The sequence below is a fragment of the Ruditapes philippinarum genome, unplaced genomic scaffold, assembly GCF_026571515.1.
Source record: "Ruditapes philippinarum isolate M1 unplaced genomic scaffold, ASM2657151v2 ctg836_1_1_1_1, whole genome shotgun sequence".
NCBI classification, from domain to species: domain Eukaryota; kingdom Metazoa; phylum Mollusca; class Bivalvia; order Venerida; family Veneridae; genus Ruditapes; species Ruditapes philippinarum.
In genome coordinates this window covers 188,686-211,722 of record NW_026858646.1, presented here as the reverse complement: position 1 = coordinate 211,722, position 23,037 = coordinate 188,686, and the positions used below count along the sequence as shown (strand labels likewise).

At 30.8% G+C, this 23,037-nt stretch overlaps 1 protein-coding gene across 1 annotated transcript; it reads right to left on the bottom strand.

Moving 5' to 3' along the window:
* Window positions 1–2,937: 2,937 nt before the first annotated feature.
* On the bottom strand, window positions 2,938–21,542 carry LOC132753832 (zinc finger protein ZIC 4-like). Its single transcript, XM_060744371.1, has 2 exons — window positions 20,161–21,542; window positions 2,938–5,850 (listed from the first exon to the last, which is right to left on the bottom strand). The coding sequence occupies exons 1-2, from the start codon at window positions 21,020–21,022 to the stop codon at window positions 5,297–5,299; spliced, it is 1,416 nt and encodes a 471-aa protein (XP_060600354.1). The 5' UTR covers window positions 21,023–21,542; the 3' UTR covers window positions 2,938–5,296.
* Window positions 21,543–23,037: the final 1,495 nt, after the last annotated feature.

Sequence of the window (23,037 nt, the reverse complement as noted above, 5' to 3'; positions counted from 1 at the left end):
TGTTTCAAAATTCTCGGTGAATGCACGTGTTGAGTTTATTACCATGATTGTGCATTCTGTGACTATCTTTTCATTTCCTTATGATGGAATATGCTACAGGAGAAATCATGACTTAAATACTGTAATGAAATAATAGCATTAAGATAGACAAACTAATTTTTATGCAGGCGGAGTGAAAATTTTCAGCACGTGCTTAGAATGTAGCATATTTGGATACCAGACGAATAAAGAATTTATAAATGTACCAGTGACATATTTGCACAATACAGGTTGTCGGAAAAACCGTGCATGACATTGTTTTTCTGTCCTTCTTGCTGCATTGATAAGAGGTCAATGCATGACTTACCATTATACTTCGAATATTGATAAACTAATACATGTACTTTTATTAATACAAAACAAAAGTTTAAAAAACACCATCAAATTTCAGTGTTGTATTTCAGTCACGGTCTGAACTACCGGTCACCTATAAAGAACGTTACCCTGTCTGTAACGGTCATATTTGAGTCCAACAAAAAGAAATTTCATTATGTATACCCTGTTTAGACCTTGGCCATGTTTTACAAACTCAGAGGTCAATATAACACAAACCTATGTTGATAATTTAACGGTCAGAGGCAGAAAAATTACAAAATCTATTAAAATACACGACATGTTAGCATTACGGCATCTAGCAGGAAACGTCGAAGGGCTGATATACGCATTTACTGCTTATTTAGGAGACATCATTACAGCTTGCACTACAGTTTTTACTGATCATTTTAAGGAAGAAAATAAGTCATATTCGCTAAGGAAACGAAGTATATGTTACAACACAGTGATTTTCAAGTTTCCGCTACCCGGTCTGCGGTTATTAGGCCGATCTATGTCTGAATCCATTCATCTCTCGCGAGATTTAATCGATATATTGATAAATATACATTTACTATTCTTCATAAATATCAATACCGACGGTGAAATGTTGTAGCAGATATGTTTTTTTTCTCTCTCGTAATTTCAAACGTTGATAGAATGAAACAGCCAGGTTTTCATTGTTCTAAATTTGATTCTTTCTCTCTGCTAATAGCATTTATTTCAAATATATGAATGAATGTATTATTTGATAATTTATTGATAATTCTATTTTTATTTAGCGTCAATGTTTATTATCGTGGTTAGATTAATTCTGAATCACTTGCATATACATTGAAGTTTTGTGTCGTTGTCTTTATTTTTGCGCATTTAATTATCAGAACGTGGGTACAAACGTATGATGTCATTGTTTAATTAATTTATAGATGCTTTATAAATTTCGTCTTGTAAAATATTGTTTACTAGACATAATATACTATTTTTTGTGATCATGATTTCAAACTTTATAAGAATACTCCTCTTCAAGAACTGTCCTACTCGATGGCAAGGCAAAGCCACGTCAGTGGTCAACGGTCAGGTGAAATGGACACATCGTAAAGGTAGTATTTATCTTATGTATGAACCGCACTTTAACTTGTATACATTCATATGCTTAATATAACATATATAATATTTTACAGGTACAATGTACATGTATAATGCTGAATAAAAGAGCAAAGACGTGAGGGAAGAAAATAATTCGGTAAGAACGCCGGCTATAAAAAAATATCCACACAACTGGGTTTTTTTCTTCTGTATAAACGAATTTATAAAACTGCTCTTTTTGAAAGTTCATAAACATCGCCTTGATAAAATCAAATACATTTTACAGTTCTTAAAACATTTCTTCAAGCACCTAAAGATCTAATCGTTCGATTCAGTAAGTTTGTATGATATTTCTATGCACGATTTACAAGTAAAGCACGACAATCCCGAACAAAAGTTAATCCGCGAAAGATGGGGCGATATATTATATAACCGTAGAAGAATTATTACGCCATGAAATGAACAAAAAACAGTAGTAATTTTGTAAACGACGTTCCGTAATCTACGTTTTACACTGGCTTCCCATACCAAACCCTGTCATAAAACAGTTGTTTTGAGGTCAAGGTCGCAATTTACAAGCATATATCATTTCTATATCTAAGCTTTACCCGGCTGGATATGATAAAAGAATTATGGGGGATGTCGCCAGACGCTGGGTACAGTAAGCCTGCTCTGTTGATAACATTCCAAGAAATGACGTGTCTAGAGCTTAAACATTTTATACAATTCTTGAGAGAGAAAAAAAACAAAACATATGATTTAGGCAGAACTCACGTTTACAACTTTTCTTAGAAATATTTCCTTTGTTTATTCATTCATTCATTCGGTATGTCATTATTATGGTATTATTTTGATCACTATTTAGTGTTGTTGTCAGTTGTAATCATCATCACCATTATCATCATCGTAATCAACATCATCATCATCAACAACAACAACAACATCATCATCATCATCATCATCAACAACAACAACATCATCATCATTATTATCTGCAACAACAACTAACAGCTTACTAACGCCATCACAATCATTACCAGTACCATTATAACGATCATAAATCATTTATCATCAAAATCAACACCATCTCTAAGAATATACATGTATAAAATAAAAAATTACAAAACAAACGGATTTATTTTCATTTTTTTTATTTTTAATTATCACTTTTAAATATACAAGATCAGTTTCACAAGATAACTCTACAGACATACGTTGCGCAGTGCACCAATGACTTATGTCTGATAATAAATATTTATACATGGGATACTCTACAGTTTAAAGACAAAATAGTAACCATAAAACATATCTGTACTTTTCAAAAAACTCGCCACTTATAATTTACAATAACAAACTTCTCATTTGAAGCAAATGAAACAAAAAAATACAGAATGGTTTTATAATGCAGTTCTTTAAATATATGTGTTTATGTGTTTAAATTATATAGAAAAATTGTGTAATGAAAACCAAAACCCCTCTAATTTTATTTTTTTATTATTATGATGATGCAGACTTGTTTAAAAGGAAAAACAGCAACGAAGTGTTGCATATCTTGCGTAGAACTTTAAAATAAAGTTAAATGTATATATGAATTGTGTAATTTATTTTTTTTGCCGTGTATTCCTTTAAAGCTTTCTTATAAAAGCCAACATTCTTTTAAAATATGAAATTGATTTTAAGAGACGTAGTTCAAGATTAATGTCACCATTTTTCTTTGAAATGCAAAAGGCAAAAAAGGTACGTGGAGAACAATTCATAAACTATATTTTTTACTTGTGTGTATGTTACATAGCACATTAATTCCACCTACAATATTAATCATATAAATGGCAAGATATAGCGACATTTGCATGACCGGTAATATATATTCATCACTATGAGACGCCAAACAAAAAGGGACCATACAAAAAGTAATGTTGGGCTGTACATTTTCATATTAATACCTACAAAAAATCATATTGTATCGTGGGTTGAATATTATTGCTTTTATTACTTTGTTAGAAAGTTATTGTTTATAAAACTATTGCACTAGTAAACTTTTTACTAGTATTTAGGTCCCATTTCGTCTGACGTCTCACATAAACAATGGATATTGTTTCAAAGCAAACAATAAACATAATTTGCTACTTAACAAACTTAACAGAACTAAAAGAACAAAAGACATATTTTACTATCGCTATGAAATAACTTCAATACAAATATCTAACAACAAAAATAAAATTCTCCTTTCATTTGTTTCTTTTAATTAAAAAACAACATGTTTTGTTTTAATTTCATAAAACAAGGTATCTAGAGCTGACGATTATTTAGTGAATGTAATTTGTTCATCTTGAAAGATATTTCTTGTCTGCTAATTAGATATGCATTTATATATTGTTTCTTTCCATTAAAAAGTATATTTATTTTCAATTAACTTTATGAGCATTGTTGGGGTTAACTTAAGTAGACTTTTATGGTTAAGATACGGTTCAACAAAACAATGGTGTTTAATTCTTTATCTATCACATCTGTTACAATACTTAACTATTAATATAAAGCGAAAATGTATAAAGTACTAAACAATTTATAAATTTACATTTTTTGTTAGTTAATGACAAAATCATGGATAGAATTTTTATCAGGGATTAGGAAAACATCACGCCTACAGTAGTACGATAAATTATCCGAAAATGAAATGAATTATTACCATGACAAGTAAAAAGCTGGGTATCGGTGCATACCCGTGGAGCCCAAACGGCATATCTTATACATAGAAACATCAGGGGGCCCAAAACTCATTCAAAATAGATATCATCTCATTAAAAGAGACCATATGGATTTCAGAAGTCAATGAATAATCTAGAAAACACTCTATATATATTATATATATCATTCAAATAAATTTAAGGGAGAAAAATGGTATTCTTTTACAATATTTAAAAAATGTCCCCAAGTAAACAACAAAATATTTTTTTTTTCTTAAAGCAAAAACCGGAACAAGATATTCAATTTTAGAATACTGGCCTTGAAAATCAACCTATTTAAGTCGCGTGCATCTACATATTCTAGTAACATACAATATATTTACTTTCAAAAAAAAATAGTCAAGAAATCAGAACTTATTCTGCCTATATTCCTCTACATAAAAAAGAAAACAACCAAGCGTCTGCCTTATATATTATTCTCATAAGTGTAATTAAATAATCAAGCACAACCTGGCAGACAAATTGAAACGTTTCTCTTTATCAAATATTATATAATTGCACACTTAAATTCTCAGTTTATTAGCAGAGAGTGAAATTGTGACTGCATCAAAGAACTTGAACATAAATACACTCAAATGTACAGACTTACGACAATCATTTCACCACATTGTTCTCTATTTTCTTCATTATTTCCATAGAAACGTAACGAAGGACACAAAATTGAAGATACTTAACTTCCAAGCTAATGTTTGTATAACCAATTATGGTCCAATTTAGCGTCAAGTTTCGCCCTGCTTTTTACGACAACTACGTCTTTGTGACGTTTTACAGTCAGTACATTGTAATACACAGTCACGTGGTCTATCACGTGACCACAAAATTGTCAAATGTCTACAACTAAGCGAGGTTATTGACTGGTACTGAAAATTGTTTTAATGCATTTTCGCTATTAAAACAAATTATATTGAACACAAAATATGACTTGGTTTTATCAAATGTATGTCATTTGACTTCACTACTATTAACTTTGGATTTTATTGAGCACTTATGACGTCAGACGCTCCACCAATGTTCGTCATTTCCGGTGTTCTCGTGACCTACTTTAAACTGAACACGACTAAAATGTGTATAATATTCCTTCCTGTCATAACGAATGCATTATTTGCGCACATTTATCACGAGTACTGGACTAAAGATGGCGGATGCAATGCGGAGAGGTGAGAATGCATGTGATGCGAATGCGAACCAAGTCCTAACCCACCTATCGGTGAATGCTCGTTGCTGGGTGGTGTCGGCATACCGGCGGCACTCTGGCATACATACCACTCACTGAATTTAGTCTGTGGCTGGGTATCAACTAAACTAGAATGGGGATTTATTGTCAAAGGAGGGCTAGATGCAATAGATTGGTTAGAGGTTTGAGTGTTTGTGTTCACTGGCGTCGGGGTTTCAGACGAGATAGGTTTGATATCTGTTGGGCTTGACATTGACTCCTCATTACTATGGCAATCGTCATCCGAATCGTAATCTTCCGGAACTGGCGATGTTTTTCCGTGAACTTTCATGTGTTTCCGTAACGAACTCGGGTGAGTATAACTTTTGTCGCAGCCACGGATCTTACAGTTGTATGGTTTATCGCTCGTGTGCACGTGACTGTGCTTCTTCCGGTCGGAGCTGTTGGCGAATCGTCTGTCGCAACCCTCGAACTCGCATTTGAATGGTTTCTCACCTATAAATATATATAAAGAATATTTTAGTCTAGAATATTTATACAAAAGTATGCTCAAAACCTGGCAAGTAGCAAAACCATTATCATACAACAGCATTTTATGATAATAAAGTAACAAAAAGCAATCTTATGCAAGTAAGGCAAGGCAGTTTCAAAAATCTATATATGAAATGTCATTAAAAGGAAACATATTTGTACGTGTGTTAGCTAGAAATTTATATTTTATTTTTGTGTTTATTCGAACAGATAAGATTTATTTTGCAAGTTTTTTGTTTCGTTTTAAACGATTGAATTATTCTTACTTTTTGCTCTAGGATTTGAAAATAGAAACAGTTATTTATTTCCTCCGTGTTCCTTTTTATTTACAATATTGGATCGATGTGTGGAGTCATAAGTCAGACTTAATATGGATCTTTTTCTTTGAATTTTTACTTGTTTAATAACTTCTCTTAAACACCCATTAATATTTCTATAGAATAAGCATTAAATATTAATTGATATCGAAGATTTTTATACATTTTAAAACAGTGTCGGCGACAGTTATACTGAAATTCCTTGCGATAACAAAAGCTCGCAAAACAATGCCTCGCAAAAAAGGTAAATAGTAAGAGGAATTTATCCGTTTATTTATTTGATCAAAAACAAGCGCTCCGGTATTATTTTATTTACAGTATACCGGTTATATTCACCAGTGTGGGCTTAACAATGTGTCGCAAAGTCTACTATATCGCCCCTTCTGAAGTCTCCTCTGAAATTGTATGAATTTGTCTTCAAGCCATGTAACGTAAACATTTCCCATTCACAAGACCCCAAACATTTTCGACCAGAGGTTAATATAAGATACCCGGTGTTCGGTATTGTAATAAAGTTTCAATTATGTTATAGAATGAATAAATAAAGGCCCATTGTCCCGATGGGACGCCTATGCAAAACTATCGAAATTCCTCCGCTCAAGTTTTTATTCAGCATTTCGGTGTTTTTAATGTAAACTGAAAGGCGTATATTGTGACTCTGTCTGTTTGCATTTGAGAACCATTACAAATTTGATATAAGCAGAATAAAACGCTGCGGGTAACATTGAATTTAAGTATTTTTTGAAGTTTTGACACTTATAAATTACAATTGCTGAACATTTGAACAAGTGACATGGCATAGTGTTTAGTGTATTTTAATAATTTTCTGAAATAATTCCTGCAGAGAGGGTGAAAAATCGCCTAACAATTGACTTAATATCGAAATAAGTAATGCAGTATCAAATTGCCTGTGTTTAGATAGCGCGCACTCTAACATATATTGTAATTATTCATTCGTAGTGTGTAGTTTTTCAGGGTCGACACTGTCTTTTCGTGAAATAAACACACTTCGTTTGTTAAATAAGCATATTCACATGTATACAGTATTGATTAATATTCAAATTGATAAATCACGAAACAGTAACAAATATCGGAAAGTGTATTAGGCGAATTGATTGAAATCATAAATCGAAATATTTATTTATTCAGAAATTTATTCTGGAAAATTCTTCAGACAATGTTTCTGTAAATACGAAAGTTTGTTCCCATTAAGCGATAATTCATTGAGTTAATTAGATTTATCTCTGATATATGATTCACATTTTATAAATGATATAAGCGATTCCCTTCCCGATATGCATCACTCAAAGTGGACAGTATCATTCACTGAATCTAAGAATCCGCGAAATCAGTAATTAATTACCTAAATTAACACATGACCAAATTGTATCCCGAAACTGGCTACATTTTATCAAGATATAGAAATGATAAAAGAATTCACTAGCGTCAAATTGCACGTGCAAAAGAAATGACGGGTCAGTTCGGGCTTTTAAAGAATATTAAAATTAATTGTAAAAAAATATAACAAGATATGAAGAAAATGATATAACTGCTGAATTCCTTACATTTTCAAATTAAATATAAAAAAAATATTATTTTAGTGATATTTGTAAAAGAAATTTATTGAACACATAGAAGAGCTTTCTTAATTAATGTTTCTGAACACGTTTTTGAATTTTAATGGATTAATGATAAATCATTCGATGAATTTCATGTTGTTGTTGTTGTTTTTTGCATAATATTTAATCATAATTATTAGTTATTCATGAAAAGTTTGCACATTTCTGTCATAAATTATTATTTATGCGCTATTACATTACATAGTTTAAAACGTTATATATCCGATAAACAGAACATATACAATAATAATGAGATTTTTTAACAAAGAAAGACTTGATATGGATATTAGTTAAAATACTTATGTACATAATTATATTTTTCTTCAGACTTTTTTTTCGTTATTGAACTTGACTAGAGGGCATAAATAAATATGATACATTCTGGAAATAAATTTGATATAATATTTTCATTTATTTTCCTTTTTCCTTTCTTTGTTTGTAAGTATAATAGTATTTTTAGTTTAGTTCCCCTTTTCTTTCTACATTACCAACTGGGTCCAGTATCACATGGAACTGATTATCACGACGTGTCAAAATTATGGGCACTTAGAATCATAAAGTACTTGGCAAAACTGACATCTAAATTAATACCGTTTTGTCCATCTATATCAACACTAAGTGTCGGCTTCTCGAAAACGGAAATGTGCTACATGAAAGATGACCGGATATTTCTTGAACTTAAATATTTAATGTTAAAATTTCATTAAAATGGTTATATATTATTTTGAATATAAAAAGATACATTTTAAAATGGTTAATAACTTTTTAAAAAATATAGAAAAAACATATTGTGCAAGAAATACTAAGTAATTGAATGTAAAATAATCATGATATAAAAATTTGTTATTTTTTCTGTAATAACCAAAATAAATTGCCTAAACTTCATACAACAAACTAGAAAGAAAAAAATCAGTTTATTTTCTTCGTGTATTTTTATTATTATTAACATTATTTTTAAAAACTTTGTACAAACTATTAACTTTTAAACAGATAATTTTTACAGGAAAGAAACCTTTTTATTTACAAACTTTAACTTTCAGTAATATTTAACAGGAAATTATTTCAAGATATATTTTTAATGAAAATTTGTGCTAGCGTGCACATTTTCAACGTGGTCCGTGGCAAAACCTCATTTGCAACGCATTATTATAAACGTGTCAGATTGTAACATTCTGCAAACATTTCTCTCACAGAGTATTACAATAATTAAATTTTATATTCATAAAACTCATAAACATGGAACAATAAAATCCATGTTGTGTGTCAAATTTCATTTTCCCGCCATTTAGAAATACATCCGAATCGTTTATGTATATTTTTATACCCACTCGTTCGCCACTTACAATTGGCACATAATGCACGATGGGTTGTTAAGGAGTATTTCCATCCATCATTCTTCAAGAATGAGCCACGAAACTCTTGCTAATTCATTACTGTATACATTAAATGGTGTTTATTTTCAAGAGCTTTTAGGGTTCATGTGTATACATTTGTGTTGAGTGTTAACTATAAAAATGACAGACAGAAATGGTAAGAATCGGTACACATGTCAGCACGTGAAATTTCCCGCGTAAATACGAGTATGTAATTAAGCAGTTATTATATGACGTGCTCTTTCAGTGATCTGCCATACGTTAATGTGCCGAACTTAAGTGACATTTATTCTAAATCTAAAGATACATACAAAAGTGCTGGCCACCACATTCATGAAATTAATAAATGCACAATTCATTTGTTATTATAGCTCAGATACATATATAATTTTTAACTTTACACGTATTGTTTACATGTATCGTTAGAAATGTATTGTTTAATATATATCAATATAATTATATCTTTAAATGTACACACACATACTGTTTACACTTTTAAGTAGTAGCATTTTATTTGTATTTTATTTTAATAATTATATTTTAAAACCGAAAATTTTATTGTTGTCAGGAACGCAATATTTTGATCATGTTAATATATTAATATTTTATTTATCTATCTTTCTGTTGCTCTAAATGGTCATATTTACACACTTTAAATATATATGTGAAAAAACAAGCGTAATATTCATCCACAACATTCATTTCAAATTTGTAATACCATAAAATATACATGTATGATTAAAAAACCTCTTGATAGGAAAATATGTCTTAAATAAAAAATAATTCTAGATATTTGCCACCTTAATAAAAATTCTGTTTGTAAAATATTGATGTTACATTCTTAAAAGAACGGAGACATTTTTCTCTCTTATGTTGTTTGGAATATGTAATTCACATTTCTTTTTGGTTCTGCACATATTAGTTTCAATTATCAGGGCGGAATTCACAACAACAAAAAAACAACTTCAGAAAACAACTTGCTAGAAAATGCAGGCAGTCAAAGGAAGTTTTGGATCAAGAAGGAAAAGAAGAAGAAGAAAAGTTAATTAAAACATTTAGAGTATGTAAAATCGTAATTGTTCCGGCAGAGGTTGGTCAATTTTTTCACAGCATACTTCAAAGTGTTGCACGTTATGGGAGAGCCGAAATAAGACGAAAGCGGTGAAAGACAGCTTCATTGGATTTGGCAGCGTTAAGAGCTTACAAAGTGCTGTTTGTCAGTGTATTTCTCATGAAACATAAATAAAACGCGCGCGTAATGGAGGCTCTACAAACAGGTGCTTTCTTAATTCGTGGCTTTTATGATTTCCACTCAAATCATTATGTTATATAGTTGTTTTGAAGATATTATTAACAGAAACGGAATGTTATTATGTTCTTAAAAAATACTCAATTTCTGAGTTATACAAGATTTTGTAATTAATATATTTATTTATTATTTTACGTATCCCTTTTGCAATAGAAGTGAATTTATTAATAATATTGAAATAAAACAAAGATAATTTTAGTAATAACTTTTATAATAGCGTCATGTAATCTCATATCAGAAATTTATTACTATACAAGTTTCTAATTAACAGTACAGAATAGAACAGAAGTTCTACATGTTGTAATATTGAGTTAAATAATTAAAAGACACACAATTCTATTCATACTACATAAACAAACATAATCATAATAATTCATTATTCTACAGTTATCACTTAAGTGTTTCATCATTTATATACTATAGTTTATATCAGATTGAATATAAGGAAAAAGAAGTATTCAAACATGTAAATTTATCAGCAGTATAGTGCATATATAAAAATTTATAGATTTATTGAATTCAAAAATTTATCTTTGGATAATATAAAATTATTGTAAGACAATTTCTTGGCATTTTTATATATATTCTAAGAGTTATCACACATTTAAAGCTATTTTAAGTACAGTGTCATTTATTTTACACACTAAGAATTAGTATGGCCGTAAGATACAGTATATACATGCAATCTTGTTTATAAATAAAAAATATAATATATCCTGTAAGTGTTGCTTTTGTTGTCGTTCTTATATATTTCTCATTCATTATGACTTTTTATGGGGGTAGGGTGAGGGGTGTTTCGATATTTAAATAGTTTTACTTTACTAAAATTACTATGCCATTATATGTATCTTCTCCTTTTAATCAAATTAAACCAAATAAATATGATTGGCGTGCAGCCGTGTAGCTTAAATGTTTGAATAAAAAAAAATAGCATCCTTAAAACTGTATAATGATTACCCTGGACACAGAAACATATGTCCGCCAACGAAATATCTAATTTACTAGTTGCGAAAAAAAAAATTATTCGGACAACTGCCAATTGACCCTGATCTTTCACTTCCAGATTCAATCATCTGGTTGACATGGATTATTAGCTGCAGACGACAACTCAATCCATATCGAAATATTTCGACATTCCCTCAAGGTATTTCTGCGAGTGACAGATCGCCAAGTTCCGTCTGCAAATTATTTTGTTATCTCGTTTTCATGACATCTAAGCATCGACTTGAGGACCGAAGACGATCGTAACTCGTCGTCAGAAGTAGCGTCACGGAAGTTAAGGCTCGCGGCGAATTTTCATGGCGGAAAATTTACCGATACAAATTAGACTTAATTATCAGATTATTTGAAGGCTATAACTTGAAACAAGATAAGTGTAGTTCACAAGTCGATTCCTGTAAGTCAATTAAAGAGGTACAATCAACCAATTGTGACTGAAGTAATCTAAAGCTATTAATGGAATTGGCTTAATAAACTTCTTTAATTTGGCGGGAAACGAGTTTATTGTTCACAAAAAAAGACTTCATTGTTGTGCTGTTATACAATGTTTTAAATATACTTAATTTAAGGTCTTTATTTGATAAAATATTACGCATGAAGAATAAAAATTTCTTATTCATCACTTTAATTCTCCGGGAGTTGCTTTTTAATTGCAGGGGTCTCGTGTATTTTCCCATATTTTAATTGTTTTTTTTGGAATAGATTGTTGCTAATTTCATTATGATCTTTTATCATATTCCTTAGCAATAAATGGTCACATGTTTCGTTTTTGACGTTTTCAAATTCCATTCGTCCGAGTCGTGTGTAACTTTCAATGACCTTTAATTCAATCAACGAGCTATCGTCTGCCCTTTAATCTGTACACATGTCAACCTTACATTCAATTATTTTGCTATTGTAATATTCAATATGCACAAAAATCTATTTAGAAATTCATTGAACGGATTAAAACTTTCTTTTCGAAAATACGAATATTCCAAAATGTCGTCCAACCTCGTTTTCATTCAAATGAGAGAATCTCTTTCACACAGGCGCTTGACACCTTTTGTAAACATTTATAGCTCTTAAATGTAACAACAGGCCTTTTGTAGGATTTCGAGTATTAACATTTTCATTCTAGTTGATAGAGCTATAGACATTTTTCAACTTAATAACGCGGAGAACAAGAAAAAGTATCTTTTAATTTTATTTGTGGTTAAATTATGCAGTCACTCTCAGTTGAACAAATTATATTTGTAGTGAAAAATAAACACTGGATTATTTGAATTGAACCATTGGTTACATTTATGGTTTCTGAAAAGCAGCATAAGAAATAAAGAAATGAATTCATGGTGTCGTCTGCTTTTGCCTTGAAAATTAAGTACATGTATATGGTAAATTCTAATACTTTAGCAGTCTCGCCAATTGCAATTGTGTGCGCCAATTTTAAATTATAACAAAATAGAATAGATAGATAGATAAAATAGATTTTATAATAAAATAGGTTCAATGCCAATATGATTAAAACATATATGCATGTGTGCGTAAAAAGCAATGATCAAATTAACTTTTCTGAAACTTCCCTTGAAATAATCTTGGAAATTGCTATGCTTCTCCCTGAGTTGAGAAAAATTCTACATTGAGTAATATTTTGCTCAAATTTAATCGGACAAACAGTTGATGCGTGCCAAATTTGTTTCGGCAGTTTTGCAGCAAATTTAATGAATTAACGATTAAAAATGACCCCTGTGGACCCCGTAATGACCCCGCAGTGCAAGTCATCGTTTCCCACCGAGGAGTTTTGCCAGGTTGTTAGCCTAAATTGATGTCTTCATCAAAATTCTTAAATCCTCTTTTTAGCTTTAATTCCAGATTGAGCCGACATCCCTCTCCACATAAAATAAGTTATGGTCTTTTAGGTGTTACACAATGAATTACAAACTTTATCTCTACCAATCTGATTAGATGCAGATTTGGGAAGAGCTGGTTTGAGAGTTTAGCGTGAACTGTTCAAGCATACGAGAGGAAGTCGTCCAAAACTATTTTAAATCCTTAAGCTTTTAATTCTGTTACAACAGAAAAAAAGAGAGATGTATTTTTAAAAATTAGAATTCACCAAATGATTAGAATTTACCAAAAAGGTATATCAACTGCCTTCATTTGTATTTACAATTGAATATACAAAAAATGATATTTCAAAAGTTAAAGTAATAAAATAAGATACAAGAGGTTATTTATGTTTGATATTGAAAATGTCAGCGTCATGAAGATATGATGCATTTAATCTTTTATTGAAAAAGTAAAAGTAACTTTCAAAATATTTAGTTAGATGACAAAATTTAATTTGATATTGATTGATACTAGCTAAATGCACTAGTTCTTAGGATATTCAGCTGAGTGTACGTGTTTGAAATGGCCTCCAGAGAAAATGCGCAAAACACGACAAAAGAGCTATAAAATGATATAACGTGAATATGCATTTTACTGAATGCCCATTCAGCTGTATCCACAGATTTTACAGTTTCATTGTATAACTGAAATCCTATTAATTCGAACCAGAAAGTACATTTAGAAAAATACTTCTATTTGCCAAGAAGTCAGACTTCAGGCTCCAGAATATCTACTTCAAACCTTCTTAAAGACTGGTTTAGTTTTTTAAACAAACAGATCAATGAGTTAATACCCTTAAATGGACATAAAACAGAATGTTTTCACACTAGCTAGCCTGGTTTTACCGCCCTCGTCTGAGGAATTTCCAACCATTTTACGACTTAATTCCAATATATGGCAAATCATTTAACAATCTAACATCCCACCCTCATTATAACTCTATTCTGGGGAATATTGTCAGATTAGCGTTTTATTATCAGATCTCGCGTTTCCTAAATGACGGGTTAACGCAATGAAAGGAAAGTAAAAGTGCCAAATCGCATTTCATTGCCTTTCCATGTATAATGGATTACCAAACGCATTGTAAACTAATCATGGTTTTGCAAACGTTTTGAAAAGGCGGTGTTCGCAGGTAAAATACAATTGCGTGAAAATCGCACCCATTGTAAACATTTCGTTAAAATGATGTAATGTCTCTTTTTCCCTGGTGCCAAGAAAAAAGAAGTGTATTACAGTAATAAAACCGTAAATTTTCAACAATTTTAACGCAGGAAAGAAAAAATGTTATTTATGTAAACGATGCTTTATGAAAATTTACAATTACCTTCCGAAATTTATTCATTTAACTGTTAGGCAAGGAAACAAGGAAAGTGTTCATCAAAATTTGTCAGCCGAAAAAAAATATCTTGAAAGGAATACCTTTCTGTTTATCTAAATGAAAGTTCTTTTGATGATGGGCTTATATTAATGCGATGGGAATAGAGTTCTGTTTAATCTACCAAATGTAAAATAATGCATGAAAAACTATATAATGCAGATAATATCGCAAACAAATAAAATGCAACAATCGTAAAAATCGTAATTTCAATACAAGCTGTGTACTTTATTGGCCGTATCCGAAATATATACAACATGTTTTATAAAGTGCGAGTAACACGAAGAAATAGATAGCAGAATTATTCCCAAATGATTTCTTATTAAGACATCAAAGGGCTTTTCGTCGGTTCGGGTTGAAGAAAAAAGATCAAGAAAATATATGTTGAATTCATCAGGGAATGGAAAAGTAATCAAGTACTACTACATGTGAAGTCGCGAAAATCGGTTAAGCAGACGACATCACTCGTACATCAAAAGCTAATAGGGATGTCTAAATAATATCAGTTCATTTACAAACTATTTTTTTCGGAAATAAATATATTTATAAAGAATGACGATGGTGATAAATGAATTTTCAATATTGAATATCTTTTTTCCGGCGTTTATCGTCTGCTGTTTCAAACACGAAACCCCAAATCGTCAGTACTTCAAACATTATTATATATCTATACATTATATTCTTATATATGTATTATTCTTATGAATCATTTTTATGTTATACCGTTATCAAGTTATTTAGATTATTTATATGTTGCCTTAGTAACAAAAATGTCTCAAGAACTTGATTCATGAAAATTACTTATTATGCATGTACGTCATTGCAAATGCAAAATAAACTTTATTCGTAACAATAATACATAGGGAAAAATGTTCTATTCTTTTACAAGAATTTTTGTAACATATTTCTTAATTCTAAATTCAAAACGCTTTATATTTATTTTCTTTGGTATTCTTTTCACACAAAATGACAATACTTTTCGGTTATTATACCTCCGTTCGTTCTATTTTACAATCCCCTGCAGAGAAAATAGAAAGCTGAATTATTAACCACTGAGAAATGCATCATGAAAATTTATATTCTTGGTGGAACAACTTGAAAAGTTTTATGGCAAATATTTCAAACTGATGATGTAAGTTTTTTCGATTACCCATAACTTTCCTTTAATGATTCTCTTTACATCTGGTGGCTGATATAAATTCCAGTTACCGTCCCGTTTACCGTGAAGTGCGACCACTGGGAAAAAGCAAACCTCTTTTATCTAAATGTCACTCGAAACATGCAGAAAATTGCACAATATTATTTTTGTCATGTTTAACTGCGTTTTCATTTTCACAAACCAAAATATGATAGTTAAGAATAGTTTTTTTATACACACAGAAATTTCTTATACTTTTTCCTGGTTTAAGACGTCTTAATGTCATATTTTATAAGCGTTTTCAAAATTGTTTAAAAAAGATTTGTTGTTTTCCTAATATTAATCAGGAATTCATGCATAAGTGATGGCTTTTTTAAAATTATATATGTGTGCTTTCCACGTTCAATGCCACCTTTATTGTCTTTATTATTCAGACCATTATAATATGTTGCAACATTATTTTTTTTTAATGCGGGAATCTCTATAGCTTATGTTTTTTATATCCTTTACTGAATTTAAAATCTTCATATTCTGATCTCATATAATTAATATTCATGATATTATAATTCATATTTTGTATATAAAACTAGTAAAATAATGCATAATATATAAAAGATACATATGCATAAGTAATGAACAAGAAATGAGATGTGAAATAACCTGTGGTCATTTTATGTCCAGGGATTTATTTAACTTCACAGACTTCTAACATATCACTGAAAAACAGGTAACTTATAGATGTCACGTTTTCCACCAAGAAAAAAAACATATCTCATAGCGTATGGACAATACTTTTGAGTTTTGCACCATTTATACCGTACTGCTACGGTAAAACGTTTAAGAAATCATGAATGAAAATTAGAATGCGTTCACCAGAAAACGCTTCCTTGAAAAACACGTGTTCTCATCTATGATGTTGGTCCACCAAAAAGTTTTTCCTGGTGATAATTACAACATCTGAAGATTCCCAACACATGTAAATCTGGGTATGAAAAATTAATGGCTAACAAACGCGACTTTTACCCCACCCACAAAAAGCTTTTAACAAATTAAGTTAACATAATGTGTAACACTGTATACATCATTTTCAATTTTCTCTGACAGATATAGTTATCGTCTCCTCGTTATTTTAGTTTTACTTAGTTAAAAGTTATTAGTTAGATGGTTCCTAAAAAGAGGTCTTCCTACCTTAAGAATTACATGTATGTTTTTACATTTATTATACGAACAATGTTAATTTTTCCCTACAGATTTTATGTATCAAATATATATCTATTCAAAGAACAAATATGGTTTCAAATCAATTTATTTTATTCTTCTTTGATAGGTTCTCCGAAACCTTATTTTCAATATCATGCATGTATTCAAAAGTGTTTTTTTGTTGTTAATCAATTAATACATGTATAAGAAAAAGAAACATGGCCGATGGTTCATAGTTAACGATTCTTTCGCTTTTTTTAGTTTAATCAATCTGAGGATCTAGTTTTAAATAATCAAATATTTTGCAGACGCTTGGATCACTGAGAATTTTGAACTGACTGTATCAACGAAATTATTTCCTTATTAAATGACCGTTTCTTTTCGCATATTGTAATAAGAACAGGAAGGAGAAAATATTGGGTGAAAAACGCGGAAATATGTGTTATCAGTAGCGATACTTGCCCTTGCTAATAAATGGTCAGATAAATGGTGCGAACAACAAGGAAGATAAGGGTCCTTGGGGAGTCGTACAGCCACTGTAAAGATGCAGCACTTGTTGTAATTATTGTTGTTCTCGTATGCATAACATGTCAGAAATAATCGGCTTTCCGAGCTTATTAAAATCATCTGGGTTAGATTTACACGTCCATCAAAATTTTCTACGTTCCGTTTGCGTGTCACACTGGAGTATTTAGTTATGATTTGCCAGTAACTTATAGCAGTCTTTATTACTTCGGTATAATTCAAAACCTTTTAGTTGGGTCTTGGTTAAACACACAATTCTCACACGGTTATATAGCATTTAGCATGTCACTGTAGTACTGAATTAGGGTAATGGATGGAAAGCAAAATATGCGCAATTTGAAAAAAAAAGAATCCACATTAGTTAAGTTTCAGTTTATTTTCATAGCGGTTTTCATATGGACTGAATGACGGTATGCAATTATAACATACGTTTTTAATTTCGGTTTGCTAAGACGAAATATTTGAGAAGAAACATTCTAAGCATTTTGATACCGTAGTTTGCTTTTTTATGTTTCTGTGTGTGTGAGAAAGTAATACAGTTTAAGAACGTAGAAAATAGTGTACAGAAGCATGGATTGCAATATATCATTTTTATGCATATTTTACAAGCAATTAGGGAACCTGTCTTTCGTCAGTTTTGAATGCCTATAAATCAATGTTTTATTCATAGCGCTGTGAAAATGTGTCATTTAGGTTTTCATTCTTTACAATACTCTTAGAATGAAGTTATTCCCTTAAGTGTCAAAAGTACATCCCTTAGTAAGTAAATAAGAATAGTGACTAAGTTATCATTTAACAAAGTGTTACTTTCTTTTCTTGATAGAAAGTCAGTAAGAATACATACTTTAATTTAGGTCAATTTATTTTCAATTCAAAACAAACCATTAAACTGAAATTTATTCTGTACAACCTAAATGTTTTCACTGCTTCAATTTTCATATAATTGTTAATGATCAAATCTAAGAAGATTTTCAAATGTGTGTAATTTAAGGCGAGTGCTTTGTGTTATTCTATTGAATTTTTCATCTTCGCTTGTTGTATGAACAGTGTAGTAATTTCAATTATTTTCAAATCTTATTCTCCTTTTAGAGAATTGAATTTGTCAGTCTGAACAAAATATATTGAAACATTTGTAGCTCATTTGTGAAAGAAATAGATTAGATTTCAAAAAATAAAATTTAAATCATGGTTACCGTTTTTACTGTATTTTAACACTTGATTTAGTTGAAAGTTTTTTAACACTTAATTTACAAGTTTGATTATCAATAATTTATAAATATTAAGCGAAAGTTTGCTCTGTATTTAAACAAAAATAAACATTTTAAAATTAACTTTAAACTAGAATTAAAGAAATTTAAACAGTATTCTACCAAACAGAATTAAGATATACATTATGAAATTTTGTTTTTAAGTAGATGAAACATCAGACATTTTCAAAAACATTGGTTAACCAACAAGAGAATATGAGCATTTTCTTGCTCTGATCTAAACTTAAATTATTCAAATTATATATTAACCGTCACCGCATAACTTTGCATAAGTCCAGAAGAAAACAAGCAAAACAAAAATCCTTAACATTCAAAAAATTTAAAACTATTTAAAAAAATAAATATTTTACCCATATTTAACCAGGCTTTGTATTTTAAACTCAAAAATGGTTTTATAATGCACGAGATAATAAGGATGTCCTAACGTTACAGGTAAATCTATACAGTGAGCGAATAGTTTATAATTCCAATGTAAACATTAGATGCTAAGTAAATATACAAGATAATGCAAAAATGTGTAAACACCGATACAGGGTTCACAATAAAATCTAAATCAAATAAAACAAATACATGAGCTATCTATATTTTTGACACAAAATGTGTGAAAAAGAATTTTCAAAAATTAGAATTTTATATTTTGCTTTTTTGAAATATTAGAAATAACAATACATTTTGGATGAAAATTTGGACTACATTGTTTGTTGAATTTATTTTCCTACACCACAATAAAACTCTTTACTGTTTATTTGTTTAAAAGTATCATTTAACCAATTAAGGAAATTCATTTTTTTAAATTATTCTTAAAAGACATAAAATTTGCAAGCTTAAAATCTATGAATGTTTTGTATGTATAATCATTAAAAATACTTTTAATGAAAATTAACAAATTGTGAACGATATTATTATTTAGAGGGCATATTAATTTTGAAAAATATATATTAAACGAAATGATATAGCCACATATATTTTAAAACATTATGATAGAACTATATCACTGACTAATATATTTAGTCCGTTTATCTGCCGCGACCGAACTGATTACCAAGTAGCCTGTGGTACCAGTATAGAGCCAGGCCAGCCTGCACTTCCGTGTAGTCTGACCAGGATCTATACTGTTTGTAGCTCATATTTTTTTTTGCATTTTGTTACTGACATCCCTTAGAATTTAAATTTATTCTTGCAATTTCAAAGCAGGGGAAATCAATTTACTTCTGTAAAATGGTTAAATGGGTCAAAGATGGGAAGTTGTAGTTTTAAAGGTATAAAAAGTTTTGTTACATACCGGTATGGGTTCTTTTGTGTATCTTGAGGTTTTCACTGCGGGCAAACACTTTACCACACCCAGGGAACGGGCATGGGAAGGGCTTCTCTCCCGTATGTACACGAATATGATTCACCAACTTATATTTGGCCTTGAAAGGTCGTCCGTCCCTTGGACAGTTCTGCCAGTAACAGGCGTGATCAGTTTGCTCGGGCCCACCAACATGTTCAACTGTAATATGTGTAACAATCTCGTGCATTGTAGTGAATGTCTTATTGCACGGTTTTTTGGGTTCAGGTTGATCTTTGTCTAGCCATAAGCACGTATGTTCCTGTTTTATTGGAGGTCTCATGTATCTAAAGAAGGCCCCCGGGCCGTGGGGTCCCATGCTCATATGATTCATAGCGTTCATCGGGTTCATAGAATTAAAATGTGACTGATGGGCGAAGTGATCCGTACGAGGCGCTGACATTTGATTAAAGTGGTCCCTTGAGTACATATCAGCACCCGTGAGTCCGAGCCTCATCTGGCTGTTCAATTGGCTACCCGGGTGAGATGTAGCGTCGTGAATCCCTGGAAATAACATATGACTGCTACCTGTGTCGTGGTGTGGGGTGTGGTAGCTACCCGACGACGGTATAAACATGCTATTCGATTCGTGACTCTGCAACCCCATATCCCTGCGTAGAAGATAATCCCGGGATGCGTAACTTGAGAGATGTGATGGTGGAACACCGACACTGTATCCGTTTGTTTGTGGCACATACTGGTTCAACTGGTTGTGAATACTTCCTCCATCCGACATATGATGCGGTGGGCTTAATTTCATTGCACCCGGCGGCAAGTGAGGAGTATGCGGTGTTTCCATGAATGGATTAATCATTTTGAAAGTTTTTTTGTAGTCCTAATTCAACACACAAATCCACAGAGATACGAACACTAACCACATTAAAGATGTCTTAGAGTAAAAAAACAAACCTCTATTACCACTTAATATACATAAAAATCCGTCTCTGATAAATAACATATAAGTAATGCACACGAATTTATATTTCCAAGTCAGTGTTCACTATTTTATTTCGGTGAAATATCTCTTAAGCTGTGATCTCCCGAATAATGGTGTAACACGCAGCTAGTGCTCAGTGGTGCCCCGTCCGTATCATAACATCATGCAGGGTCCGTGTTTTTGGAGAATCCTTTAGCGTTGTCGTCGCATACACGGAGAAACGTCAAATAATACGGTGTCTCACCGTGTCCGCTGTTTTTTCAGTTCTTCGATAAAGTTCTTTCAACACGTTTAATAAACTTGAAACATTTTAATTCACTCCCATTCTCAGCGGTTTTTAGCTTTTGAACAGTTTTGAGTCAGTAAAACTTCTGTATTTTTGAAACATAAACAGTTCGACAGTTAATTTTCACAGTAGGTTGTCGGACCTTAATGCTCTCGCATAATCTCGCGACGTGCCCCTACTGCGCGCGGATTGGCTCGCGGCGATTTGATTGACAGATTATCAATAAACAAACACTACGGGGTGCGCGTGATTCGCTGCGTGATCATTGGTAGGCGTAAACCTTTTAGAATAGGTGTATTCGTGCGCCGATTGAATAGAAAATTCGTCTGACTAGGCGGGGAGGCCTAAATCACTGATTTGTTGTATGATTTTATCAAATGAAGGAAAATATTGGGAAATCTTCTCATAAACTCTGTTGAGCAGATATATTCTAGCCCCTGCCATTTCAGTAGCGTAAACATTAAAACAATACGGCAATTATTCACGATAATAAAGATAATCTATTCATATTCACGCTGTTCTGATTAAATTTTATTAAGTTTTGTTGCTCCAATATTAATCTGGATTTTGATATTTTAAAGATAATTTAAGGTAATTTTTCACATTTAAAAATTAAATATTGTAATAGAATGACACAGGAAAAGTTTATAAAATTATTTATTTTTTATCATAAGTCAAGTTTTGTTAATTTGATTATGATTTTAAAATGGGATTTAATTTTTAAATATCTATTTAAAAGTAATATTCTCCTGTAGATAAATAGCTGTCAGTTAGAAAGTTTCAAGACAGAATAAAAATATACAAAATTTTTGTATAAATATAATAAACAACGCAGTTATAACTTTTCATTTTATGACAATGTTCACAATATAAGATATATTTAATTTTCATTAATGTACATATTAATTTTTATGAAGAGGATAGATGAAATCTTTGAATATATTATTTCTTATTATATGTATTAATATTTTTGTAAATATACAGAAAAAATATACAGAAAAATAAAAGAACAATACTTTGGAAATATGTATTTAATCAATTTTGCAGTTTTATATAGAATGGGAATCAATAAATTCATCAGGAGTTGTACATATATAATTATACAATATATGATTGATATAAACATGATATCTTTATCTGTGACACGGATTCAGCTGCATCCCCACCCCTACACCTTTCCTTTACCCAGTCCCTAAAAATTACAATATCTCGAAAATTTTGGAATTTCGAATGGCACATACGCATTCCTTACCTCTTATGTTATCAAGAAATACTACTTAAAGGTATCATTATTTGAAGATTATTATTGTTCGTTGAAAATATAAATTTTCATATTATCTAAAATTATTGGACAACTCATTTAACTATACATTTGAATTATCTAAATCACTAACTTTCATGATTAAGCTAAAGGGTTAAAGAACATTTCTGCAAATCAAAGCTCTAATATTTCTAATATTTACACGGTTCAACTGAAAAACGTCAGACCGCCTAGATGACTTTTTATGTATTTCATTCCAGTCCGGAATAAAATTGTTAAAACATCTGGAAATATTTCTCACTTCGTATGGTAGAAACATGTTTCATACTTACACATTAAACCGTT